The sequence below is a fragment of the Ursus maritimus genome, assembly GCF_017311325.1.
Source record: "Ursus maritimus isolate PB19 chromosome X unlocalized genomic scaffold, ASM1731132v1 scaffold_X1, whole genome shotgun sequence".
Classification (NCBI taxonomy): Eukaryota; Metazoa; Chordata; class Mammalia; order Carnivora; family Ursidae; genus Ursus; species Ursus maritimus.
Genome location: NW_024423319.1, coordinates 123,354,100 through 123,381,623, shown reverse-complemented (window position 1 = coordinate 123,381,623; position 27,524 = coordinate 123,354,100). Strand labels below are relative to the sequence as shown.

The window sequence follows — 27,524 nt, the reverse complement described above, 5'->3', positions numbered from 1 at the left end:
TCCAATATCCCAGCCTCCCACACCATAGGGTTGCTGGGGAAGGTAATATAATAGCGGTTACTGAATTTGCTCAAGGAAGTTTAGGGGATTTGTTTTTACAGTTGTATTTCCATATCTGCTCTCATGTACCCAAGTCTTGTAAAGACCAATAATTTATTATTTTTAATGAGACAGAAAGTATTTCTTTCTAGCCTCATCGTCTGATTGGAAAGAAAATATAAAATGTCTTTATGTTAGACATTATATAAAAAGTGAGTTCCAGGGAGAAAGTGAGTTCCATTATATAAAAAGTGAGTTCCATATAAAATGGTAGCTGTAGTGTATGAAACTTGTACATTATAAAAACATCAGTCACTGTGGTTCTAAGCCCTTACAGGGCAAGCTGGAGTTCTAAAGTGACAGGAAGGAAGTGAAACATGGGTAGTCATTCTAGAACATTCTATCATGTTAAGACTGCAGCAGGGTAACTAGGGGATGCATCTTCAATGGGGCAGCAAGGCACTGGTCATCTGTATGGTTTATTTTCAGTGAGTGCTCCTTAGGTCTGCTGCAGATGCCCAGGAAAGCCAAATCTGTCATCTGCAAGACAGACACCGCCATATGCGTCCAGCTCCTGAGAAACGTCAGACAGGAGCAGGCGGCCTGCTGTAAACGTGAACGAAAGTCCCCGGAGAGGCCGAACCACCCTTCCCGTGTCTGCATGGCTTCCTTTCGCCGACAAGCATAGGTCAAAGTCAACATGAACCTGAAATCCAGCCGGGGGCCACCATGCCTGTGACAGATCAGTTAAGAGTTCTGACCATCTGGCTGCGGCGGTTTTCCTTACAAATGATGCTTTGTTGTAACTTCCCAAGCAATGGCCTCGGAGCCCACGTCCGGGGGGGAGGCGTTTCAGTAGACGTGGATGTAAGTAGTCTTGGAGTCAGTGCCTAGGATGTTCTTTGCGGTGCACTTGTAGAAGCCCGCGTCTCTGTGTGTAGCCTGCTGGATGGTCAAGGAGCCTTGGGGGTGAAGGAATCTGTTCCCATAGAGACGGGCCTGTGTCCCCGCGGTCAGGTGTGATTTGTCCGGCAGGTCCCAGGTGATCTCGGCTTTGGGAATGCCCATGGCCATGCAGTTCATCTTGACGGTGTTCCCGGGCCGCGTGTAGATGACGGGCGTCGGCTCACTGGTGATCCGGGGAGGGTAGGCTATCACGATAACTGGAAAGTTCATGACGGAAGGGCCGTACTCGGTGTCCGCCTTGCACACATAGGTCCCCCGGTCGAACACGGAGGCGTCACGTACCGTGAGGGTGCCGTTCTCCCAGAGGGAAAAGCGCCCCCGTGTCTGGGGGCCCTCTAAGAGCATGGCGTTGGGGAGCGTCCAAGAGAAGCGAGCCGGCCGGCCCCTGGGAGGGAGGCAGTGTAGCTGCAGGGTCTCCCCGTTGATGATGCTCACCAGATTGTGATACTGGTTGCCGACCTCAGGTTTCACCCCCACCTTCAGCGAGACCAGCCGCTCCGTGTGGCCGGCGGAGTTCCGGGCCACACAGCGGTACGCCCCGGCATCCGCGGAGGAGAGGCCGCTGATATGCAACCTGCCATCACCCTTATGGTAGAACCGGTGCAGCTGTTGGCCGCTCTGGAGCTCCGTCCCGTTGGGAAGGACCCACAGCAGGGTGGGCGTCGGGGTCCCTGAGGCCGAGCAGTTGAGACTGATGGTGTGGCCGGCCATGGCGGTGATCTTCTCGCTGACGGGGTCGTGGAAGACGGGCTTCTCCACGGGCTCCAGGACAGTGAGCTGGACAATCAGCCTGGCTTCCCCTCCCTCGTTGCGGCCGATGCACGTCAGCTGCACGGAGTCACTCTTCCTGAGACTCCTGATGTCCAGCGTGCCGTTGCGATGGATGGTGATCCGGTTCCCGTAGTAGGGGGCCGGCAGAACCACCCCCTCGGGAAAGGCCCACAGGACTCTCGGGGTGGGGATGCCTTCCGCCTGGCAGTCGATGAGTTTGCGGCTCCCACCGGCAGCGATCTCCCGCACGGTGGTGATGGCGTCGGGGTTCCCGTTGATGGTGGGCGACTGGACGTTGACGTGAATCCAGACGGTTTTCCTGTCCTCCCCCGCGCTGTTCCTGACCACGCAGGTGTAATTGCCGCTGTCGGAGCGCTGGGCTTTCTGAATGAGGAGAGTGCCATCCTGATATATCTGGTACTTATCGGAGGAGGCAGGGATCAGCCTGTTGGTTGGAGAAAGCCACGTCACCCTGGGCGTGGGCTCCCCTTTGGCTTCACATGCTACGGTGACCACGTCGCCGTAAGGGACCTGGACCACGGAGTATGTCTTGTTCCGGATGGCGGCGGGCTCGGTCACCACCTTGACCCGCACCCTCATCTCATCCTTACCAACCTGGTTTTCGGCAAAGCAGGTGTAATCCCCTTCCTCCCGCATGCCCACCTCATTGAAGTAGAGGGTCCCGTTGTTGAAAACCACGTAGCGCTTGGTACGGCCACCGCCATCGTCAGACTGCATGAAGGAGTTGACCAGGCTGCCGTCCGGGAGGCTCCAGGAGATCTCGGGGTTGGGAAGCCCAGTGGCCACACAGTCCACTTTCAGGTCACCCCCGTAGAAGACTTTGTGGTCATTCTCCTCCTTGTGCTCGATCTTGGCCGGTTTCATGACCACGTTCACCTTGAGCACGACAAAGTCGTCTCCAACCTTATTCCGGGCAACACACAGGTAATCCCCCGCATCTTTGTCCGTGACAGATTTCACCACCAGGGTCCCGTTGGCAAACACCTTGATTCTGGTATCAAAGCTGACCGAAAAAAAGAAAAAGAGGAGGATGTCAGTCTCCCATATGCTCTATCCTGGCTTCAGGTCACTGGAATGAAATGAAAACATGTGGTTCTGGGAACTATCTGGGCACACGGCTATTACCGCAAAATGTCACATGGGTTCTGCAGCCTGAAGGGGACTGTGTTCACAGGCGGACATGATTGATTTACCACAAATAAGTCTGACTTGGTAGAGTCTGACCTTTGGCTGGCCTGTCCACGGATTCAGGGATGTGAAAATCAGCCAAAGACTTCCACCCTGTTAGTGGGGGTGTACGTGCATCACGTCTTTGCGTGACGGTCGGGGCACAGCTTATAGTAATGATAAAATCAGGCAAACTGCGACAGCCACAGAGAGAATGAATCTGAGCAAACTCAGTCAAGAAGGGGAGTTCTTCGTGAATAAAACACTTGAGAAACAACGTTTATCCTTGACAATCTCGTATTATATTATATCCCATTATGAAGCTGGAGACTGCCAGATGGCTACTCTATGCACCGTGTAATTGGGGTTATTTCCAGAGTTTTAATGCTAACATTGGGTTCTTTAGAACATGGAAATATCAACGTGATGTCTTCTTCCTTAGAACTCGTACCTAAAGCCGGAGGACATTTGCCAGCTAGCACCCCAAGCTGGTGTCGCATTCCCCCATGTGAAATGATGACGTTGGACCTAAGCCCACACACCTCTGGCCTAATAGTTCAAAAGCTTTTCAGCTTAAAGGGGCTGATAATGAGAAGAAGGACAGGAAGGTCTTCACTATGCATGTGACCTTTATCTAGTGGGGTGTCCTTGAGCAACTCAGAACTCATGTTTTGAATAAGAGGTGGAAAGACTTGGGGGGTTCTTCCTTTAAAAGCATCCAGGTTGAAAAATCTCCATGACACATAATTTATACTGGTGTTATTGGAAAAGGAGGGGGTTGAATTTAAATCCATGAATATTTCCTAAACTCTGCATTATTCAAACAGCGTGTGTGGAACTGTGTTGTAGAGCTACCAAAAAAATAAAATAAAAAAAGTCTGCCTATGGTTGAATCAACCTGATTATTGTGAATAAAATACAAACAGCTACTCACAATGACCAAATAAACCATTTTGTTGGCCGTGAGTGCAAATCAAGTCAACATAAATCAGTAGGAGAGGAGCAGACAAAGACATTTCAATGTGTGTTAGAGTTTAGAGTCCAAAACTTTGTATAGCAGCTCATGTCTGCCAGCCTTTGGAAACCTCGAAGCGGTGATTCCTAGCCTTGGTCCTAATCACAATCCACGGAGCGACCCAGAAACACAGACATGCCTACCCACCAGTGGGGATCGGGCTTCAGGAAAAGTTCCGATATCTGTGTTTTTAAATAGTCCCAATGTGTAGGCAAGGCATAGAGCCCGCTCTTTTATAAAACTCGCATGGGTTGTTTAATCACACTTTCCTAAGAATGCAATTAGTCAACATTTAGTAATAATGAAGCCGCAGAGACGGCGATCTGTGATTTATGGGGAGACACTAGCAGAACGGCTCACATTCATAGCGGAATCACATTCTGCTGCTGCCCTTCATTCACCGCTGCGTGAGCCGTGCCAAGAAGAGCTGGAAACAGTTCTTCCGCACATGGCAGTGCATCTGCCGAGCTGGGAGGCAGTCCAGGGAAAACTGCGTACGTGGTATTGTGGACGGAGTGTGCAAGGTTCACTCGGCACCACCCAACTGTCTCAAGTTAACACTCGGGCTTCAAGAAAGTGCCTTCTTCCAGCGTTGGAACGAGGTGGGGGAGGCCAGGCACAGCCGTGCAGAGCCCCTGAGCATTGGCTTCCTTCCTCGCATCCTGGGAGGGACTGATGTCCGTGTGAATTCCTGCCTGAGCGGCCGGGCTGTGGATGCTGGAGACACCATAAGCCAGGGTCTCCCCACCACAGCACCACTGATGCTTCCTCGACTGCATTTTGCCAACCATTGTCTCTGTGCTCTGTATCTTGAGACGTGTATTGAAGAGACATTGGCACTTCTGGATCTAGCCCACGGTTTCTCAGCCTGAGCCCTGCTGACATCTGGGGCTGGATGACTTTCTGGGGTGGGGTGTCCTGGGCACTGCAGGGTGCTGACTAGCAACCCTGGTCTCCACCTACCAGATGCCCGTGGCAGCCTCCACTCTAGTGTGACAACCAAAATTGTCCCCAGTCATTGATGAGTGTTCCCTGGTGGTGCCATCTGTCTAGCTGAAAACCACTGCAATAGATAGATAAATAGATAGATAGATAGCTGATGGATGGATGGATAGATGATAGATTAGATAGATGATAGATAGATAGATACATAGATAAGATGGATGGATGGATGGATAGATAGATGATAGATACATAGATACATACATAGATAAGATGGATGGATGGATGGATGGATGGATGGATGGATGGATGGATGGATGGATAGACATAAATAATATATGATAGATAGATAGATAGATAGATAGATAGATAGATAGATAGATAGATACATAGATACATAGATAAGATGGATGGATGGATGGATGGATGGATGGATGGATGGATGGATGGATAGACATAAATAATAGATGATAGATAGATAGATAGATAGATAGATAGATAGATAGATAGATAGATGATAGATAGATAGATAGATAGATAGATAAGATGGATAGTTAGATGGCTGGATAGATGGATAGATGGTTGGATAGATGAATGGATGGATATGATGGATGGATAGATAGATGGTAGACCAATTGTCTTTCATGCCAGGTCAGAGTGTCTCAGCCTGGGCACTACTGACCTTTGAGATTGGATGACTCTCTGGGGTGGGGCGCCCTGGGCACTGTAGGGCTTTAAGCAGTGTCCCTGGTCTCCACCCACCACAAGCCAGTGGCCGCCCCCCATTCCCTGAGTCATGTCAATCAAAAATGTCTCCAAACACTACCTAAGGTTCCTTGGGGCCAAAATAGCCCTTGGGCTGAGAACCAGTGCTCCAGGTCCATACACAGGGGAACGGAAGGCACTGGATGAGAAGGTGACTTTCTTTGCAGCCAAAATAAACTGTTAGAAATCGTTGTGCCAACCTGGTGCCCTAATCGTGCCTTTAACTTTTTTGTGTTCACACCCTTTCATTCTTAAGCTAGGGCCTTTTTATGATCGGATCTGCAACTGCGTCTATGTGTTTTGTTGAAATCAGACAATACACACAGAAGGCAACCTAAATGTTGTAGCTAATACTATCACTTAACATTTAATTAAAATATAATCATTAAAACGAAAGCTAATTGCTTCATTTCTTTTCTTGGGGAGAGGGCAGGAAAGGGGGTGAAAGCCCAGGTGTTTGTTCCCAATTTATAAAGACAAGATCTCTCTGGGCTAAAACGAAATGTCCCCCTCCCCAGCGCGGCACGCACTGGGAGTCAGGTCTGTGAGTCTTCGTCCCGGACACGGAGCCATTCCCTTCTCTGCCGGACCCCATGGAGAGGGCTCCCAAGATGGGCCCAGGCATGTTTTAGGACCCGATCCCCAGCACCCAAAGGGAAAGCACGCGCAGGAGCGCAGGGACCCACGGCGAGCCGGGAGCGGGCACATACCTGAAAAGCGAGTCCATCATGCGCTTGGACGGCAGCCGCCAGAGGATGCGCGGCCAGGGGTCCCCTGAGGCGCTACAGTCCAGGCGCAGGGTCCCGCCGTAGCGCACGTCGGTCCTCTGCGGGGAGGTGCCGGTGATGCGCGCGTTGGCCGCCGCGCGCTGCACGGTCAGCTGCACGGTCCTGCGCGCAGAGCCCACCAGGTTGGCGGCTACGCACTCGTAGCGGCCGCTGTCCTTGGGCGCCAGGTTGCGGATGTAGAGCGTGCCGTTGGGGAAGACGAACAGGTTCCCATTGATGAACTGCGATGGGCGAATCTGGGTCCCGTCCCACAGCACCCAGCGCACGCTGGGCAGGGGCGCGGCCTTGGCGGTGCAGTGGATGTGGATGCTGAGCCCCGGGGGCAGCGAGATGTTCTCCAGCTTCTCCTGGTGGATGACCGGCGGCAGGGCCGCCACGTGGAGGCGGATGGCCAGGCTGTCCGCGCCCGCCGCGTTGCTGGCCACACACTGGTAGACTCCTCTGTCGGAGAAAGAGGCTTCTTTGATGGACAGGGTCCGGTTTTCGTGCAGCGTGACCCTGCCCTCCACGGGGGACACGGTCTGCCACACCCTCCTGTCTGGGAAAATCCAGGAGATTTGGGGGGCTGGGGTTCCCTTGGCCAGACACTCCATGGCGATGGTGTCTCCCAGGTATACGGTGACGTCCTGGTAGTGGGAGGCGAGGATCTGGGGCTGCTGCACCGTGACAGACAGCAGGACGGCCATCCTGTCCACCCCGTGCAGGTTTTTGGCTGTGCACACGTACTGGCCTCGGTCTTGCACCTGTACCTTTCGGATGACAAACGTGCCGTTCTTCAGGACCTCGAACCGTTGCACTCTGGTGTTAGGGGTCATGAGAGCACCTGCAAGTCAAAACAGGCACAGTCAGGTTCCACGTAGACACAGCCTTGCAGGAAAAACCAAGAAGGAGGATTATTAGTGAGGTAGCTGAATTCTCCCCTTTATGTCCCAAACAGCAACAACGTAGACCAGCCCCCATCTCCGATATGCAGAAGACAGGCATTCTGCTGCACCATTTTTGACCTCACACCAATGCCCCCTTCAAGGAAAGCATGGGCAGCCAGCATGGGTTTGGTAGAGTGTTCTAGAAGTTGCATGAGGCCCAGCCCCCACCCCCAGGGGATCTCCTTGTCATTTCAGCTCCTAGAGAAGCCAGCTTGCCTCACTGGCACAGGTGTTGGCCCCCTGAGGTCCCCGGGCTTACAGCCCCCATCTGCCTCTCCCCGGCCAGGCTCCGGAGTCCAGCATGAGCCACAGCGAGCAGGTCATTCCCTGCCCAGGGTGGCTGAGTTGAACCCCAGCTCATGCACTGCTAACATCAGGGGCCTGTGCTTCTCTCTCCCCACACCCTGTCCTCCCTATGTCGTGTATCACATCTTCATGGGGCTTTGCCAAAGCGAAGATCTGTGTTAACCAAATGTTATGAGGCTTTGACATCTGGGTCATGGTGACTCTTGGTGGGAGGACGGCCCGTCCCAGGGCTAGGCAATTCCTGTAGTTAGCAAACAATTCACTTTTTCAATGCAAAGCAAGCCACCCAGAGGCCACACTCCCACCTCCTTGTCTAGGGGCTGGCTCTCTCACACGGCCTGGCTGCAATGCACTTGCCCTCATCTTCCCAGAGCAAGTACCAGACAAATAGCGGAGTCCCTGTGCCCCAGAGGCCACCGAAGTCATTCAAGCCAGCCAGTGCTAAGCTTGCTCACCCTGCGTGGCCTGTTTCTGCTGCAGAAACCACAATAAAGGCTCTTGGGCACGTTTCCCCCTCTCCCTCTGCCTGCCGACAGACCCTGGTCCTTCCCTGCGTGGTCCCCTCCTCATGGACAGTGAATAATAAACGGTCGTCCGTGGCAGGCATTTCCTGATGTACTGGCTTCACCCTTTCTGAAGAATAACAAATCCCAGATTTAAAAACTGGAAAGCCCTAAGCTACAGCATTCTCTTCCTCTCCCATGCAGCTGGGTTCCTGGGTCCTGCTTCCACCACCGGCTCTCCGGTGAGCTCTGACAAGCTCCCTCTGTTGCGGCCGGCGGGAGAAGCTCATTTATGGCACGTGTACGTCTAGTGAGGGGGCATGGCCCAGGGATGCTCTGGTATCACACCAGATATGGAAACCCTATGGATTGATACGGATGGGATTTCCCAGGAGGGAAACAAAGTCACCATCCTCTTACCATGAAAACCCCATGGTGTTCCCCATTCGCTACTTCGAGCAATATTCCTTATTAAATCACTAGGAAAACATAGTGACGTCAATGTCGAGCTGATCAAAGAAGCCCATAATTCCCCCGTGCCCAGAGCCTCTGCTGAACTTTGGAACGTTCCCAACGTTGGTGAGATAAACCCAAGCAAAGAATGCACGGTTCCCTCGAGTGCTATTAGTATAAATCATTCCTGGATCATCAAAATGGAGAAGAAAAGAAAAAAAAAACCCTCTGATCAGAATCCAGGCCTGAAGGATATGGCTGGGAAAGAGGACGAGGCAGGTCTTTCATGGAGGCTGAGTCTTCTCGGATAATACTTTCCTCTGTCCCCAGGCAATTGTTTCGCCATTCAAAGGAGATGGTCATTTTTACAAAGCCAAGTGCTCTTCGGGCATCCCAGAGTTCCAAGTATACGCCATTGTTATGGGCTGAACTGTGTCCCCCAAAATGCATACGTTGAAGTCCCATCCCCTAGGATCTCAGAACATGACTGTTTGGAGATGGGGTCTTTCAAGAGATAATGAAGTTAAAATGAGGTCATTGGGGATGCACTGTAATCCAAGAGGACTTGTGTCCGTAGGGGAATAAGGGACACAGACACACACAGAGGGACGAAAACGTAAGGACATGGGGAGAACACGGGGTCTACATGCCAAGGAGAGAGGCTTCGGAAGGAACCAGCCTCAGCCCCACCTGGATCTCAGTCTCCCAGCCTCAGCCCCACCTGGATCTCAGACTCCCAGCCTCAGCCCCACCTGGATCTCAGACTCCCAGCCTCCAGGAGCAGGAGAGAATAAAGGTCTGTCTATAAGGCAGCCAGTCTGCAGTCCTTTGTTATGGCAGCCCAAGCAAATGACCGCGACCTTATCTCTAGGTGCAAATCAAAGCAACGTCTGATGACCCCAGAGCAAGCTACATTTACAGTGGCAGCCAGTGGAGGGGCAAAGGCCATCTGCTCTCTTCTCCTTACCCTCATGGCACCCCACATGGGCGGTGAAGACTTTTGTGCTAGGCTTCTCTGGGAAAAGACAAGTGGTTCCTTTGTGAAATATTCCCGAGCGTAGGTCATTCTCTACCCAAAGAACCTATGACAAGTCTCTAGGGTCCCATTAAAATCTCACATGCTTTAGAGCTGACGGAGGAGCTCTGGTCCTTACTTCCTGTCCTCCTGAAGGAATATCCTTGTATCTAGGTTCTCAGATGTCCCCTTCTGGCCCATCCATCTGTCCTTTGCCCAGACTCTGTAGTTTTGCCTGAGGTCACAGACTCGGTAACCTCCTTCTACACGAGCCCCAGTTAAAATGCAGACACGTAAATGCCTTACCTGTGGAAACCTTTGTCCAGGTGATGAAAGGCGTGGGTTTCCCTGTGGCCTCACATGGGAACACGGCATCTGTCTCCGCAGTGACAGACACGGTCTGAGGGGATTTGGTGATAATTTGGGGCTTTTCCCCAACCATCCAGAATTTGGATGCAGGGGGTCCTCCCACAGAGAAGAGCTTTGAGCTGCTCTGATGGAAGCTTCCGGAAGCCTGGCCAGAAGATGCCATGAAGGGAATGGAGCTCCGGGTGGAGTAAACCACAGGGATGTTCTGTGAGTTTGTGGAAGGTGGCCCCGTGGCCCGGGGAGGGTACACTAATGGAGGTGCCGGGGGACCAAAGTCCATGTGGATGATGCTCTGAGAATGTATCCTATTGTACGGATCTGGGTTCACTTTTCTCTCTCTTATCACGGGGGCAGGAGAGGTAGGCATCTGGGGCTTCGCAGTAACTCCCAACTGTGGGAAAGAGAGAGTCCTGTTGAAAAAGAAAGGGAACCTTCCACTGGGATATTGAGGGACTCTTGAACTTGGAAGCTTGCCAACAGGGTCTCTGAGATCCGGGATGTTGTTACTCCCAAACACTTTGGAGTTGCTGTTGAATCGGTCTAGCCCTTGGTCAGTAAACTTAGTGGAAATGCCAGGTTTGGGCTTGTGTGCTGGAACAATGGGAGTTGTCGTACTTGAAAATCTTGGAGTCGTCAGGGGCTTATTCTCTGGCAAGACCCTTGAAGGATATGCCGTTATTCCTGGTTTACTGGTCAAGTGACGAGGGGGCTGGAAAGTCACAAAGTATCTAAAGGAGCCTTCTGTGGCCGTATGTGGTGGCCTCGCCGTCCCCCTCGGAGGGATGGGTTTGGCAGGAGCTCTGGCTGGCTGGGGGAAGACTTGGACTCTCCCGCCCTGGTGCTTACCATCAGGCCCACGTGGAAGACTGTTTTGGGTCTTTCCATCAAATGCGTCCTTCTCCAACTGCTCCTTTGGAGCTGAGTTAAATTTATCCTGGTTGGAAGAAGGGGTTGATAATTCATTTGGTGTCAACACATGCTGAGTTCCCTCATTTTTCACTGGGGGTGCTTTGGCTTCTGGGATCCCCACATAATTCAAGAAAACGTTTTCCTCGGGAACCGTTGATGTTGGAGGTGTCTTTGAAGTAAGAGGTGTGGGCTCTGTGAAGGTCTGGACTGAGGGCATGAGAGTGGTGGCCAGGAATGGGGATGCTGTCTTCTCCAGCGGAGCGGGCGTTGGGATGTGATGCGGAGCTCTAATTTCAGCTGGAGTGGTTTCGCGATGCCCTTGAGCACGGATGGTGGTTTCTGCCTCACTTGAAGACGGCTCTGCTTTTAGGCTCGAGACAGTGGTTGAAGCAACCACTTCTTCTGGTTGAAACAATGTAGGGGCTGCAACTGGGGGTGGAAATTGAGGAGGAACACCCAGGTCCTCCGGCTGTTTAAGAAAGGGTGAGACTGGAAGGGTTTCCACAGAGCTGGTAACAGGTGCGTCTGTCTGCAGCTTCCCAGGCCAGACAACCCTTGGGGGGTTCCAGCGTGAGGTGGCCGGAAAGCTAGGTGGAGCCGATTCCTCGGGAAATTCGGCCACGGTGGAGACCTCAAAGCCAAGAGGCGATGCGGCATTAGCGGAGGCGTGGTCAGGCACCGAGCTGCCGGTTCTGTAGTCATTGACGTTTGTGACACCGGAATGCTTCAGTTCTTCTCCGTCCCATACAGGCTTATAGGTGACTGGAATTGTGTCTTGGAATTTATTGGGTGGCAAGTGCCTTTTTGTGGCCGTTGTCACAGAGTCTTCCACTGTAGCTATCCCATGCGGGTCCCCAGTTGTCAGGGAAACGGTTGTAGACAAGAGCACAGTTTCCAATCCGGGGGCGCTGATATTTTTATGTTTGTTTTCGGGGGAAGGGCTGGGCGTGGATGCAGAGACTGGCGAGCTCACTGTAGAGGTGAAATAGCGGTGTTTATTGGGCCTCTTCCCGTGTTTCCTTCGTGGGGTCCCCTTGGATACGGCTTCTGCCTGCTTCTCCGGCTCCGACGGCTTGGAGGCACCAGCGGTGCTGTCAACCCAAGCTGTTGGCCCCGGCGCCCTCCCCGCGGGCTCTGCGGCCTTCGCTTCAGGTGTTTGAGTAGGTCGAGTAGAAAAAGCCTCTGTTGGGGCAAGAGTCGTGGGTGCAGTCTGTTTATGGCGGTGTCGGAATCTGTGGGGGCGCAATCTCCTCCTGCCGTTGGGTCTTCTTCGAGAAGGATGAGTGCTCAGCCCCAAAGGCGAAGTGGCCTTTTCTGCTGGCGTCACTGCTGTTACTGTGCTGGTGTCTTTGTCAAAGAGAGCGCCACGTGGGCTTTCCCTGGGATGTTTAAAGGGGGTGGTGCCATTCACTCCCGGGGTAGAGTCAAGCACAGTGGTAGATTCGATGCTCATGCCCATACTCTCAGGACTTCCGGACTTTGTGGGGTCTCTCTCTGGCATATTTCCTTCCCGTAGCGTCTCAGAATTCTCCTCTATGCCCTTTTCAATCAGCGGGTTGCCTTGAGTGCTTAAAGCACCTTTCACAAGCAGAGCATCTTCTGTTCCTCCCTGTGGATGTCCTTCTGATGGGGCATCTGGCTCCCCTAATGTGAGCCCTTCTAATGGTTCAGATGCCCCCGAGTCCTCAACCCACAAGACGGTGGTTGGCGTAAAGGGAGTGGAGGTCAGCTCTTCCATGTTGTCTTCATCGGGTTGTGGGTTGGTCTCCAGATCTGGGGAAATGTACGGGACAGTCTCAGACTCAGCCAAGGACATGGCGCCCAATGGAGACTCATACGCATTTGATGTAGGCTCTGGCATGGATCCAGCACCGACGGCAGGCCAGCGCTCTGTGGTTGTGCTTTCACTGGGGGGCTCCTCGTAGACCAGGTCCAGGGTCTGCAGAGTAGGAGAAGACTCATGAGGCATGGATATCGGGGTGCTGGCTGTAGCCCACTGGGGGTCAACTTCAGTGGGACTTGTATCCTCAGTCTTAGAAAAGCCATGGTCAGTGAATTCTTCCAGATGTGTGCTTGTCACTTGGGGCTCAGCAAGAATTAATCCATCGTGCCCGCTTTCCAGTCCCATCCTGGCTGAGGACACAGTACCGGAAACCTGACCGTCCTCACCCAATAGAGACGCATCTGCTGAGCTCTCTTCGGCACTGGTTGTGGTCTGTGCAGGTGGTAGCGAGGGGGGAGGAACAGCAGGCAAAATGGGTGTCACTTCTGGACTCACGGATGGAGGAGTGGTGGTTTTAATGGCCTGGGGTATTTCAGTTCCCTTCGGGAGATTCTTCCCACGTACTCTGGCCAAAATATCTGCCCAATGCTCTGGATTAATCTGTTTGTTTGCCATATTTATCCTTCGCCTGGACTCAAACACTCTGCGACCTTCGGCGATGTTGCTCTCAGGTTCTTTTTCAGAATTCTTCCAGGGTTTGAGTTTTCTTCGCCCTTTCTTGGGTTTCTTGCCTCCGGCGATGGCATCATCTTTTGTTTTGATGAGTACCTCTTCGTCCTTTGCGTGTAGACCCCCTCTTGAAGTGTTCTCTTCGTCTCCTATGCCTGAACCCCCTTCGTCCTCCACGACATCTCCTGGCACTCTGGAAAGAGTCTTCCCACCTGGGTGTCTGCCCTTCTTGGATGACCTGCCAGATCCTTTCTTATTCACTGTGACGCCCACAGTAAAATGATCCGCCCCTTGCTCGTTGACAGCCACACATCTGTAGTAACCGCCGTCACTGACTTGGACTTTTGGGATGGAAAGAGTTCCATTGGCCAACATGTAGGCATGTGAGGTGTTAGCCGAATTATTAATTATCCGTTTGTTTGGAAGAATCCAGCTGAGCTGGGCTTCGGGGATGGCCAGAGCACTGCAAGGCAACATCACTGTTTCCCCTGGGTTCTTCTGAATCGTTACTGTATGACTATCCGATGGCTGAGTGGCAGCCGGTTGCACAAGGACCCTGTATACCATCCGATCCATTTCATCCCTCACCTGAGCAACGCACTGGTACAAACCCGAGTCCGACTGCTCTGTCGATTTGATCTTCAGCCAGCCGCTGGTCAGGATAGAGAACTTGCCGTTCTCATCCTCCATGGGTGCTTTGAGGACAGAGCCATCCGGGAGCACCCAGAAGATGGACGGACTCTCAGAAGCCTTCACGTTGCAGCTCAGCTGGCATGGGCTCCCTTCCAACACAGTCTGAGCTCTTTGCACTGCTCTGTTGGGCTCGATCATCACCCAGCTTCTGCTCCGAGACCGCCTTGCCTCTTTGGTGGACATCGTTAATGCATAGTGGGAATAATAGGAGAGCAGCACCTTTTTGGCCGTACTCTGACGTCGGTTGAGCTGGAGATCTATGGTCGGCTGCATGACCCATTCCGGTTGCGCAAGAATGTGGGCTCGGACGCCCGTGTAGTAGAGAGCATCGTCATCCACGTCTTGCCTGTACTGGTAGGTGACCCTGGGGTCTTCGCTGAGCATGAGCTCTTGGTTCAGCCTCACTGGGACCTCACTGTAGTAGGCGATCAGTTTCCACAGCTTCTCATAGTTTTCCCGAGTCATCGGACACTCAAAGTCCAAGGCAACCGTTGCATTTATATCAATCTCTTGAGGGTCTGTCTGGTTCAGGTGAATTTTGTACGCATCCATTGGCTTCTTGATGTCACAGACCAAGTTCACTGTGTTCCCGTGCTCGTCGGTCATATTCAAAGAGATGTTCCACGGGGGGAATTGGAAGCCCTCCAGGGCGAGCTGGCTGTCACCGTCCTCTTCTGGTTCCTGCTCCTCCTCGCCGTTCCTGCTCCTGTTCTGTCGCAGAGGGGACTCGATGGAAGGCTTCTGACAAGTAATGTCCTTTAGCTTGTGAATCTCTCGTTGGTGCAGTTTGGGGGGACTGGAGCACATGGCACATAACTGACCACCTTCATAGGCTTTGTCCTTCTTACACTTCAGAGTCCCTGAAACAAATAATCAAACAAACATGCTCTGAGGGAATGAACCCAAGACTGGCACGCCTTGCACACGCAAGACAATGAAGGCTTCGTGTGCGCCTTTGTCACCTCAGTGCACGTCCCTCACGATTTCAGACCTTACCCCGTCTGTGACTTCACCGATGACCTTCAATCAGTTTAGCAGGGAGGCTGGTAAGAAACCAGCATTCTAGAACTACTTCACAATGAATAGTCAATACCTTTTTCAGAAGTATTTTTAACTTTTTTTTTTTTTAAGCAACTCTATTCCCACCCCTTATACAACTTAACTTCTCTAAAGATCCAGGAAAATCTACATCAACAAGTAAACCAGTGAAAATAGTTCCAGGTTAAAGGACCCACTTTTGCCATGAATCACATCAAATGTATTTTTTATAATGTTTTTCTGTTGCTACAATTTTTCATTTCAGGCAGTGACTACATTTTGAATCTATATTCTACTCTTGGCTTCGTAGACATCAAGTCTTCTAGGATGTTCTCCTCATCTGGTCACTGCTCTGCCTCTCTCACTCTTTTGTCCTTCTCGGCCCACTGACTCATTAGTGATGGCGTGTTCCTTGATTTGGCCTACGTCCCATTCCATCTTGCTCTGCCCCATCATCCATGGCCTCACCCACATGTAGGTTTCCATCATCATCCATTATCCAATGATGGCTCCCAACGTGCTTCTCCAGTCAACACACATCTTATGAACTCCACAGCCAATTTTCTACTTGATGTGTCTGTTGCAAAGTCACAAAGTCTCCTCCAACTGACATTTGCAAGGTCAAATTATGTTTTCTCCCTGCTCCGGACCTAGATGCCTTTTCTAAAGCGATATGGAGCCACACTACCTCACGTTGGGGAAAGGAGAAGACTACAGTCCTCTGGATATCTGCCGTCTTCTTTCCACTCTCACTGGGAATAAACCTGTCAAAGAGCCATCATCTACAGCTTGGAGCTACATGAAAGTGGGACATAACACGTGTGTGCAGGAAGGTCCTAGGTGGGCATAGGCCAAGATGCTACGTAGAAATTGAAGACAGCAAGACCTCTTAAGGGAGATGATTTAAAAAACAATTTGTTTTAAGATTTTATTTATTTATCTGAGATAGAGAGAGAGAAAGCAAGAGCCGGGGAAGGGGCAGAAGGGCAAGCAAGAGTCCCCACTGAGCACGGAGCCCCACACAGGCCTCCATTCCAGGACCCCGAGATCATAACCTGAGCTGAAGTCAGGCGTTTAACCTCCTGAGCCACCTAGCAGCCCCAAGGGAGGTGACATTTTAACAAAGCTCTGAGCGCTGAAACTAAGCCAGACCCTGGAACATGTGGTCTTTGCGGGTGCAATGACACTGAGTGGGAAATAGGTTTGGAAGGTGTAAGGAAGCAAATGGACAGCAGTGTGGCTACAGTGAGTGACTAAGTGGGGGACCCGACTGTTGCAGGAGAGTGCGCACGGTTTTGTAGGAACTCCTAGTAAGGAGTGTACGTTCCATCCCACGAGCAATGGGAAATCAGTGGACGTTTAGGCAGCAGTGTGGCAGGACCACACACTTCCTCTGGCAATTTGTACGGACAACTGCTCTGGGTAGAGATGATTGAAGTAGGGGTGACCAAGGCTGCAAAGACCCGCCCAGAAGACCCGACTGTCCTCCTAGAGAGACAATAAAGGAGCTGGACCCAAGCTGGGGGCCATGAGGATGGACGTGAGTCAACAGACCTGGGATATGGTAAACCCAATGGGATCGAGGATGGGTTTCAAGGCGCAGCTTGAGGATGGGGGGATAACATGCAGAACATGCCTCTCCCCCATTCTTAAGAGAACAACGTCATAGCCACTGCTAGTGTTCTCTTCTCCAAACTTCCTTGAACACCTCCTCATAGGACAGGGATGCGCCTAAAATCCCCCACTTAGCTGTAACCCAAAGCGGCAGTAACACTCCAGATATCGATTTGAAGACAATCGTAGTCAACCGGATATAACTGATTAAATGATCATCGCTTTCGATTTCACCGAAGGATGCTTCCATTCTGGAACGGTGATGTCCTAACATCAAGGTCGTACACTTTGCACGAAGGCTCCCACCATACTGATTTGGTGACATGCTCTTCACAAGATAAAGCAACGTCAGAACACCAGAGAATGGAACCGTTTCAGAAGGGTCAGGAATGTGCCGCTGGGAGCCACGTTCGCTCTGCCCTCCTGGCTTACCTTTCGATTGGGCGTCCCACTCCAGAAGCCACCTCATCTCGCAGTCACACGACCACGGATTCCCATGCAGGTAAAGGTTCTCCAGAAGCGGCATGTTGGGCAGCATCCCCACGGGCAGAGTCCTGATCCTGTTGTCTGCGAGGTAGAGGTGTCTTATGGTGGAGAGTCTGAAATAATCCAGAAACGTCAGCGTGGAGAACGTGCCGGGATGCAGCTGGTGCAAGAGGTTTCCCTCTAAGTGGAGCAGCCTCAGGGATGTCAAGCCACTGAATGCTTGCGGGTGGATAAATTCGATCTTGTTGTGGTCAATGTGCAGCCTCATTAAGCTCCAGAGCCCCTGCAGGGTCTGTCCTGTGATCACACGCAGCTTATTGTAGCTGAACTTGAAAACCTGCAGAGACAGGGGCGCGGCGGAAAATCCTGTTTATCATTTACAAAGCCACAAGCAGGGACAGAAACCTGAACAAAGGGCACGGAAGTAATGACATGAAGCTGGTTTTTAACCTAAAAAAAAAATGGCAATTTTATTCATCGTTAGGGAGCAGTAGATCGTTCCCACTATTCATTAAGGGTCGTACAGGCTGCAATTACTGATGGTCGTAAAAGGGCAGGTTTACCTGGAGGGAGCCGAGGTCTCTTAAAGCCCCGTCCGGGATGCTGGGGATGTCGTTGCCATGAATCATAAGGAGCTCCAACTTGGTCAGTCCCGCAAACGAGGTTTCTGACAAAGCCTGTATACTATTAAATCTAAAAACAACAAAAAGAATGATACTAATAATTGGAATAAGAAACAGTGAATGCTTCAATCCCATCTGGGAAAGATTCTGCAGCCTGCCCAGGAGCGAGTTAGCAAACCGTTGACTCTGAGGTCTACCGGTGCAGTTCCCAACGCACATTTGTTGCTCTGTGTTCACGTCTGTTACCCTGGTCAAAAGGTAAGTGACGTATTTTTTATTCGTCTTCATTCAATCCAGGAATATTCACTGGTTATTTTGACTAAGAACATGCTAATGGATCTAGAGGAGATTTTAGGGAAACAAGTAGGGTTTAAGATGTTAAAGGAAGTCGGTCCGAATGGCTCTTCCTTGGAAACTTGCACTGGAAAGGGTCAGTAATGATGAATGCAGAGAATTAGCATGAACGCAAAGAAACCGGCAGCTGGGGAAGTAGCTTTGCATCATAAAACAAGAGAAAGAGGTGCTCCAGGCTTGAAGGACCAAATGAAAGAGCAAACCGCCCAACACACTGACCCCATATTTCACAAGCACAAGTGGCCATTTCTGATGGACTCTCTAAATTACTGTACACATTCTGGTGTGTTTTGGGTTTTGTGTTTGCATCCACATTGGTACAGATGTTTCCTTGACCAATCTGAAAATTCCTCATTGCTAGGTTGTTGGTGGCACAAGGGACTCCCCAGAGTCAATCCCTGGGGAAGGGATTGCGAAATGAATGAAGAATCCTGTAGTGCAGGGTTGTGACTTTGTGCCATTCCTTCTGCTGAATTGAACACATCTAGCCTGACATTCCGTATGTCTTCCTCTCCCCTAGGAAAAAGGAAACAGACCTGAAGACAATGCAGGTGAAGTGCTCATAGCCTAGAACACCAGATGACACCAGGTCTAATTTTCTTATACACACATATGTGCTTGAACCCAGACCCCAAATGAGAAGTGGAGATGTGGGTAATCACTCCTCCCAGCTCTAGGAAGCATCACCTTTCAGCTATGAATTCCAAGAAATACCACCTCTGAGAGCAAAACCACTCACTTCGATTGTCTGGAACTCTTCACAGAATTACTTTAAACATTGGGTTGTTTTATAAGACCAACTTACACAAAGGAAAGATCTGATGGAAGGAAACATATCTTGTCTCATTAGGAAAATGCGATAGCGATTCAAAAGGAGGCACAGAGGAAGTAGAGTAAAAATGTAATCATGGTTCCCATTTGTCATTTAATTCATGGAGTCAATGGACAATTATATACAGAGGTTCCCCCTTCTGGATTGTATGGACGGTGTCCGGGGACATGCCTGGGCATCACAACTGGGTGGGGGTGTGATAGTGGCATCTGGTAGGTATAGACCAAGGGTGCTGGTAAACATCCTACAATGCACGGGGTGACCCCTCACAAAAAATGACTCAGCCCCTAATATCAAGAGTGTTGAGATTTGGAAATTGCCCAAGCAGAAGAGACTCTGCCTGTTGGTCTATCTATTTGTCCATCCATCCATCCATCCATCCCTCCCTCCATCATCTGCCTACCTATCAATCCATCCACCTATCCATCTATCATCTATCTATCCACCCATCCATTGATTCATCCATCCATCATTTATCTACCTACCTATCCATCTTTCTATCTATCCGTTCATTCATCCATCCATCCATCATCTATCTACCTATCCATCCATCAACACATGCATCCATCTATCATCTATCTATCCACCCATCCATTGATTCATCCATCCACCATTTATCTACCTACCCATCTCTCTATCTATCCATTCATTCATCCATGCATCTATCACCTGTCTACTTTCCATCCATCCATCCATCATCTATCTATCCATCCAACCATCTATCATTTATCTACCTATCTACCCATCGATCAATCTATCAACTATCCATCTATGGTAGTGGTCTGAACTGGGGTCGTCTTGCCCCCTGGGGGCATTTGGCAATATCTGGGGTCATTTTTGGTGATCACAACTGGGAAAGGGGGAAGGTGCTACTGGCATCAACACCATGCAAAACGGGACAGCCCCCAAAACAAACTGTCCTAAGCAAAATGGAAATAGTGTCCCAAGTAGACTGAAATTGAAAAAACAGAGTCTAACCCACAATGGGATAGTGTATGAAATGATGCACTGCCTCATTCACTTATTATTTAGGATTCTACAGTGATATCTGTCTGGGATGGTGAACCGAACAGAGAATGGAGGGCAGAATCCAAACTCGTTTCCATTTCTTGATACCTGAGATTTGCCTGGAAAGTGGGAGAATAGGATCAGGTGAGGTAGGTGGGGTTGGCAGGCACCAGGCAATCTAGGAACTGGGAGGCCACGGGAGGGAGTGTGTTTCATTTGTTCCAACTTCAATGGGAAATGATTGGAAGGTTTTAAGAAGACGATCAATACCAACTAAGGTATGTGTGAAAACAATGCTTGCTCCATGGAGAGGGAGTAAGTAAAATCCCCCGAGAAGACCCTGAAGGTAAGACGAGTAGAAAGACCAGAAGGAGGAGGTCCGTCTTGGGACAGAGCAGGTGAGAGTCAAAGGCTCAGCCTCGAAAGCAAGTCAGAAAGAGTCTGATGTTCTTTGGCACATCTTAGTCCAAGGCTGTGCTATGCTCGCTAGCATTCTGTGTCTATGCTGAAAAAACTTCTCACTTCCACTTGGACATTCAACTATGATGGTGGGTGCGAAGATGGAGAAGATGCAGGGACGGAGTGTGTTTGAGGACAGAGAACGGCACTGTTTGGACTCCCTCACGCCTGTATACATCCTCCCCCTTCCGGATGGGGGGCATGCCAGCTCAGGAACCTGTCCTACTGGATCCTCTTGGTGCTTGTTTTCAACAGGCATTGGAGACCAACAGATGCACCGCTTGCTGGTGGCAGAGTTGTGAATGGGGAGACTTTGTGGGGACAGACAAAAGCCAAAGGGACTGCCTGAATGCCAAGAGGAGGAGGCATTTTCTTCCCTCGCGTGCAGAGGAAGGCTCTGTGCACCCACCTGACACCCAGCAGGGAGATGGGAAAATCAGTGCATCGCTCCGGGAAGAGAGTGAAATGACTGCATGCAGAGTCTGCAACATAACCAACCACTCGCCCTCCTGTGCAGAAGGCCTTCCTCACCTGTCGATGGACGGTAATGGACCTCGGGACCGTCTCAAGAGAAATGTTTTCTAGTATCTCAGACATACAGGTGAGACTCCTTTACCGATACCGGTTAGGATCGCAAAACAAATTTACAAATTAAAAAAGGGCAGTGTGGGAAATTTGGGAAATTCCGAAAGAGGTCATCCCAACGAGTCTTTTCATCAAAGGGAAAAAAAAATCTTTAAAGGTCTATAAATATGACACTCAGTGGATGACTTTTTTTTTTTTTTTTGGTTGTTGTTTGTTTACTAAAAATACTTGGAAAGTAACTTTTGAAAAAAGCTCTAGGGCTGTCCAAACAGGAAACAGCAGATCTCTCTTTCCATGCTGACGGAGGACCCTGAAAACATCTGTGTGGGAATAAAAGATTTCATTAGTGCTTTGCCAATAATCCCTCATTCCTTGAGAGTTTTCTCCTCCTTCCAGATGGCTAGAAGACAAACCAGACCCTGAGAACTATCAGAAGACGTTGCTCTTCGTTCCACACACCCCCCAGTCACAAAATGCAAGATGACAGTCTCATGAATCTAATTTGAGATTGATTTTCAGAGAAAGTGCTGACATAGAAGAGAGATCTTATTGATTGCAATGAAACCACGCCGTATTGATTTGCGTTACCAATTAAGCCAGATGGAAGTAACATATGTGGGTGCAGTGAACCTACTTCTTCACTGTTTTTCTTTTTCCTTTAATATCACACAACGGCATCTCAAAATCATATTGCCATCAATAGGAAAAGAAAGATCTTGCTATCTATGTTCTACTCCAGTGGCAGAGTTTTGGGGAGACCGTAATTCATAGTCTTTCCCATTTAGAGTTGGTTAAAAGGCAACCCACGGAAGCTATGTTCTAACTGAGAAATCAAGTTTCAGCAGGACGAAATATTTCCACGTAAAGACAAATAGAGGGAAAACGTCACAGAAATTGTGAGGTATATACAGCTTGACCTGCCGTGGGCTCGTGGTGTTGCTAGGACCAAGCCATCACATCGTTAACCCTGTGGTTAACTTTTGGAGGCCTGTGGCATCGTCTCCACCCCGGTTTCCAACCTGACAGCCAGTAGGGAAAATACTGATACCCCCCCACCAGACCCTCAACGCACAACAGGTAACACATTCAAGCCTTCTGAGTGGGACGCACAGCAGAAAACCATTCTTCTCCACCACCCCCAGCCTCACATGTTCTTGGGGACTCTACGAAGGCCTGTGTGATGGTACCTTCACTCTGTGCTCTGCCAAGGGGTCCGGCTTGAGGGACAAGGAGGTGAATCACAGTGATATGGGACAATATGCTGAGAGTGGTTCACGAGAGCAACAGCCCTGAGACAGAAGCATGGTGCCCACCGGCAGGTGCAAGAAAGAAGAGCAATCAGAGATGAATTCCATTTTCCTTTCTACAAACGTAACTAGCTGCTCTCCCTCTCCTCTCTCCCATTCGGCAAGTCATGTGCCCCCCTAAATTGTAAGGTTGTAAAAGGGAAACCGGTTTAAGGATTGATATCCCCTCTTCTGGCAAGGATGAACTGTTTCCCCTACTGAGCTAGCCTTACTGTGGTTGGATTATCTGAAAATCCAGCCATAGGTCTCCCAAGATTTTATTGAGAAAACTATGTAATGATCTACTCCCTTCGATGACGGAAATTCCTATCTCACTGTCTTAATTCCCATTCTCTTCTTCAACGACTAGCGGCCTTTATAAATGCAAGAAGTTTTTTTTTTTTTAAACTCTGTGCTATAAGATGTCCTAGCATATGTACAATTATCTGTGCATTGACTCAGGTTTGGTCATTTCATTTTACCAAAATGTCCCATCAGTGGCCGGTCCTCAAATCCTAAGTTAATTTTGTTGTCTTGTAGGTGGTGGAAAATAGCTTATGTATTTTGTTGAGGAAGTCCAAATAATTGTTTATAAAGTTACACGTGTGTACCTATAATTCATGGCAACTAATATTTATGTATAGAAAGCGTTTCTGCGTATGGAACGGAATTTTAAAATAAAGAAGTTCTATCTGAAAGGCTGCATGAAAATATCTCTTAAAATACAACCGTATTTTAAAGAGGCAAAATCTGCAGGAACTCTTTTATTTCCCCAAGATCATAATCGCATCATCCAGGTAACTTACAGAATGTCAGAAATGTCCAATTTATTTTAAAATTATTTTTAATAGCTTCTAAAGTCTATTTAAGTAAGTGTATTTATATATTTACGTCTGTGTCCGATACTTTCGTTCATATCTACTATCTGGAAAATAATTGTTATCAAGGGAAATGTCTGGACACACTGAGGTTGCTCACGATGCTTGGTTATTAAACCTTGTGGCTGCAGTTGATGGATAAATTCAGATAACCGCCCCCAAAGGACTGCATGTGGTATAGCTAACATGCATCACCCCCGATTCTGCACATATCAAGGTATGCAATGCTAGAAAGAGCGACACAGAGGGGAATATGCATTCACGGTTACGTCAATGCACATACATGTATGAAACAAACAAACACGCGAGCAAAGGGGCTGAAATTGTTCAGTAAGAATGTGGTACAAACCCCAGATTGATTCTTTCCACATGTTTAGAAATCCCAGCGGGCACAGAAGCCAAGGAGCGAAATGTGCAGTGGACCTCACTAGGAACGTAGCAGGTGCAAGGGTGAGGACAGGCGAGCGTGGGTCGAGGATGTCCCCAGAGCACGATCAGCACCACGGAGAGTGCTGGCCAGTGCGCGTGCGTTGGCATCTTGTCGGGGTGCGTTATTCCTGGACACCTGTTGGGGAACCACAAAATGATATCCGTTTATGGCCAGGTCGCTCTTATGCTCAGCAAATGTTGTTCCACGTGTGCCCGGGGATTTAGGGCTTCCCAAGACGTCATATGGTATCCTTCCGCGACACAAGATATCTGAGCCAAGAAACACGAAAGTTATTTTCCTAATCTTTCCCCCATTAACTTTAATCATTATGTAAGATGCAGTGTGACTTGCTGACTTTGAGACTACGATTTGGAAATCGCAGTGGGTGATGAGCGAGGGTATGTATGGCATAGACACACAAAAATATATACATTTGTGTCCATATACACATAATCGTGTATGTATTTGTATATATGTAGAGAGAGGAGAAAGATCTTTATGTTTCTATAATAATAAAGGAATTAAATTAACTGTGTGTCCGCCCCCAATGTTAATTCCGAGCCATTATGGAGGGTACATATTCGAATTTTACAAAAAATTCTCAAGAAGGTCGTTACTAAGAGTGTTCCCTTTCTTTCAATAACATTACTTAAAGTTTTCAAAATAGTTTCTGGAGGTGTTTAAAGGGTTCGCACTCACTAACGCAAAATGTGTTCCATTATATGCGGGTCTGTGTACCATCCTTAATTTTTTTTTTTCTTAGAAGATCCACTGGGTTACAACGATGCACGGTCGTTGTTCATCGGGGACGCAGTTTGTAAAATGTGACATTAAACGACGAGGAAAGGAATTACCCGATGACGTATGTTCAGGCAAAGGAAAACAATCCGTGAAGTCATACACACAAACATGGAAATGCTTGGATATTTCAAATAATAGGCTGCCTCAGCCGTCTCGTTTAGAATGCCGTGGTTATTTTTTTCATGCATTGGCCATCCCTTAATCATCTTATATGTTTGTCATCTCTTGCATGAAGCTTGCTTAAAAATAGCAATGCACGTGGAAAGTAAAGTGCACACCACAGAAACGCGCCTGCTCTGATATCAAACTCATCCACTCACACAGGCTATGGGCATCCCAAATCCGGAGCTTTTCCATCCTTTAAATCACCTCCAAATAGATATTGTCTTAAGCCCAAGCCCTTGTGCGCCCTATCTTTGGGGGGCGCGTCAAGAGCACTCCGTGCAGACAACCCTGCGAGAAGCAAATTCAGACGCTACCTCTGCGCTCGGGGGCGAGAGGGTCCCTGCAGCCCGGCCGAGTGCAGCCTCCCCCGGCTGCCTGCGCTCTCGCCCTCGGCGCTTGGCTCCGCCGCCCGCGCCCGCAACGCGCGCTGTGCCCAAAGGCGGCCCCGGCCCCGGCGTGGCGACGCCTGCTCCGCAGCCTGCGTTCTCGCCAGGTCCTCCCAGGAGACCGAGAGCGCGCGTCCCCAGGGAAACCTAGGCCTGGCGCCGCGGGCGGAGGCGCCCTGAGCCCGCAGGGCCGCTGGGGCCGGCGGGGAACCCGGAGAGGCTGGGCCGGGGCGGGCGAGCTGGCGCGGCGGCCCTGCGCCCTGGCCGGCTTCCAGCGCCGCTCCAAGGAAAAGATGGGCTTTCCCGGAACGCAGCTCGGGTGGCCGCCGGGTAGCCCCTGCTGGGACCCGCACACCAGGAACCGTCTCTCCCCGGTGATGACTTCTCCAGCTTCCGTGCGGCTCAATCCCCAGCGGGCCGAGGGTCTCTCCCTTTCCAGGGGAAGAGGAGGAAGTGGGGGAACTTCAGCGCAGGGCGCCGAGGGATTCGGGGGGAGGCCCCGCAGCTGTGCTGTCCCCTCCAACGTAGGGGGGTTGGGGGCCCCCTGGGCGCCTCCCTGGAAACCAGGGATGGGTCGGAGCGAAGATGCCAGTTCAGGGAGGGAAGGGGTGAGGGAGAAAGGGATCCTCCCGCAAGATTCGGCTTCTCCACTGCCTCCGCACTGGCCCCTCGGCCTCAGTGCCAGGGACAGTGCCATGCGTCTCTTCGCCCTCGCCCTCGCCCTCGCCCAGCCTTTCCCTTGGCCGAACCCCAACTCCACCCCTCCAGCAAAGCCCGCGCCCCCAGGGCGCCCAGACTGCCCTTGGTCCTCACCTGTCCTTCGGAAGCCGCGACACACGGGAGCGGGGCGCCCTGAGCATCCGCGGGGCCGGGGCGCGCGAGTCACCGCCGGGGGTCCGCCGGGGCCATGCCTTTCCCGGGCCGGGGGCGAGGCAGCGAGGCTTCCCAGCTCGGCGCGGCGAGCCGGCTCCCTTTTATTCGCGTCGCCGAGAGGCTTCCCCGAGTCCACGCCTCGGCCCACCCCCACCCTGCCCTGCCCCACCCCGGGGAGACGGGGCGCGGGCCCGAGCCAAGGGACCCTGGCCGCGCGCTCTGCGCTCAGCCCTCCTCGCGCCTCTTCATCGCGCTTCGGCCCGGGAGGGCACGCCTCGCCCACTCCTGCTGGAAGAGCGGCCGCGGCCCAGTGCGCACGGCTTCGGGACAGAGTGTTCCTGGTCCCGGAGGCAGTCCGGGGACCAGGGGCAGGGGGAGAGGCAGGGAGCGCGCGGCGAGCCGCGGGGCACAGTCCGTGCCCGGAGCGCTCTTCCTAGCAGGGCTGGAAGGAGGCTTTCTTCCTTTCCCGGGAAGGGAGAAGGAGCAGGGTTTGCACTCCTCCGGGCGGGACGGAGTTTTCTCTGGCAGCTTCTCTGCACCCGTGTGCAGGCGGGAACCAGCTGCGCCCCGCCGGCAGCCCCCGGCTGCAGGCCGGGCTGCAACGTGAGACTCGCGGCCACGCCCTCCCGCCTCTCCTGTTGCTCCTGGACGCCCGCCTCTCTCCAGCCGCCAGAGTCTTCCTGCCAAAAAGGTGGGACTGCGCTCCTACCGCCCGACAAGCCTGCGGGGGTACCTCCAGGGCGGGGAAGTGTGGGGAGCCTCGGGGTGCTAGCTGGGGGACGTGGGAACGACATGGGGAGAGGGCAAAAGCTGCAGAGGCAAAAGCACCAGCGTCTATAACCCAGAAGGGGAGGAAAGAGAGGGCCATCTGCCTTCCAGAAGGAATCAGACAGGAGGAAAGTAGGAATGGCTCAGGTGAGTGCAGTCACCAGCGGAGGACCTCCTACCCCCCTGGGGCAAAAGGATAGAGCCACTGTGAAGAGAAAAAAAATGAGTGTCCAAGTGCCAACAGCCAGGGAAGGAACATTCCAGAAGTCCTGGTAGAGCCGGTTGCGTGCCCAGCACTGTGCCAGGGACTATGAGGAGGTGGCTACAGACGAGCCTGGGGCTGAATAGCTCCTGATGCATGGAGTCTGGGCTGCCTCAGTTTCTCCTAAGAAGCACAGTGTCCCGGGATACCTCTCTGCCCCTTGCCAGGGTAGTGCCCACGGGGTAGGTAGGCAGTAGGCAGTGTTTCCTAAATGGCTTGGTTCCCTTGTTCTATAGTGTTCGTCTTCAACAATATGTGTTGACATATTGTTCAGGGACTAGCTTTAGGGATTCTCTTTCTGGCAGTGCCCCAAACCCACTGATTGGATTTATAAAAGTGTTGTCCCCAGAACATCTTCTTATAAAACTATTCATGGCATTGCTATCCCTCTACTCAGCTCAACTGGAAACTCGCATCATCCCCCCAGCCATGTGTCTCTTCTGTGGAACCTCACAGTCAACGGGTGGCCAAGTCCAGCGGATCCTGACGCAGAAGAATGGGTGGGCCCCTACGCCCAGCTCTCTAGCTGCCTTGGTGGGGGTACTCATGTCTAGCCTTCTGATACTTGTGCCAGCC

General features: G+C 51.1%; 1 protein-coding gene across 1 annotated transcript; it reads right to left on the bottom strand.

Moving 5' to 3' along the window:
• Positions 1–25,959, bottom strand: MXRA5 (matrix remodeling associated 5). The gene is made up of 7 exons (XM_040634788.1): positions 25,859–25,959; positions 23,613–23,828; positions 17,802–17,931; positions 17,185–17,575; positions 9,984–14,960; positions 6,397–7,297; positions 1–2,800 (listed from the first exon to the last, which is right to left on the bottom strand). The coding sequence occupies exons 1-7, from the start codon at positions 25,903–25,905 to the stop codon at positions 892–894; spliced, it is 8,571 nt and encodes a 2,856-aa protein (XP_040490722.1). The 5' UTR covers positions 25,906–25,959; the 3' UTR covers positions 1–891.
• Between the last annotated feature and the right edge of the window lie 1,565 nt (positions 25,960–27,524).

Coding starts and splice junctions, on each gene's coding strand:
- MXRA5 (XM_040634788.1), bottom strand. CDS start 25,905: ATGCTCAGGGCGCCCCGCTCCCGTGTGTCGCGGCTTCCGAAGGACAG. Junction 14,961..17,184: donor GTGGGACGCCCAATCGAAAG/GTAAGCCAGGAG, acceptor TATTTGTTTCAG/GGACTCTGAAGTGTAAGAAG. Junction 7,298..9,983: donor CTGGACAAAGGTTTCCACAG/GTAAGGCATTTA, acceptor TTTGACTTGCAG/GTGCTCTCATGACCCCTAAC.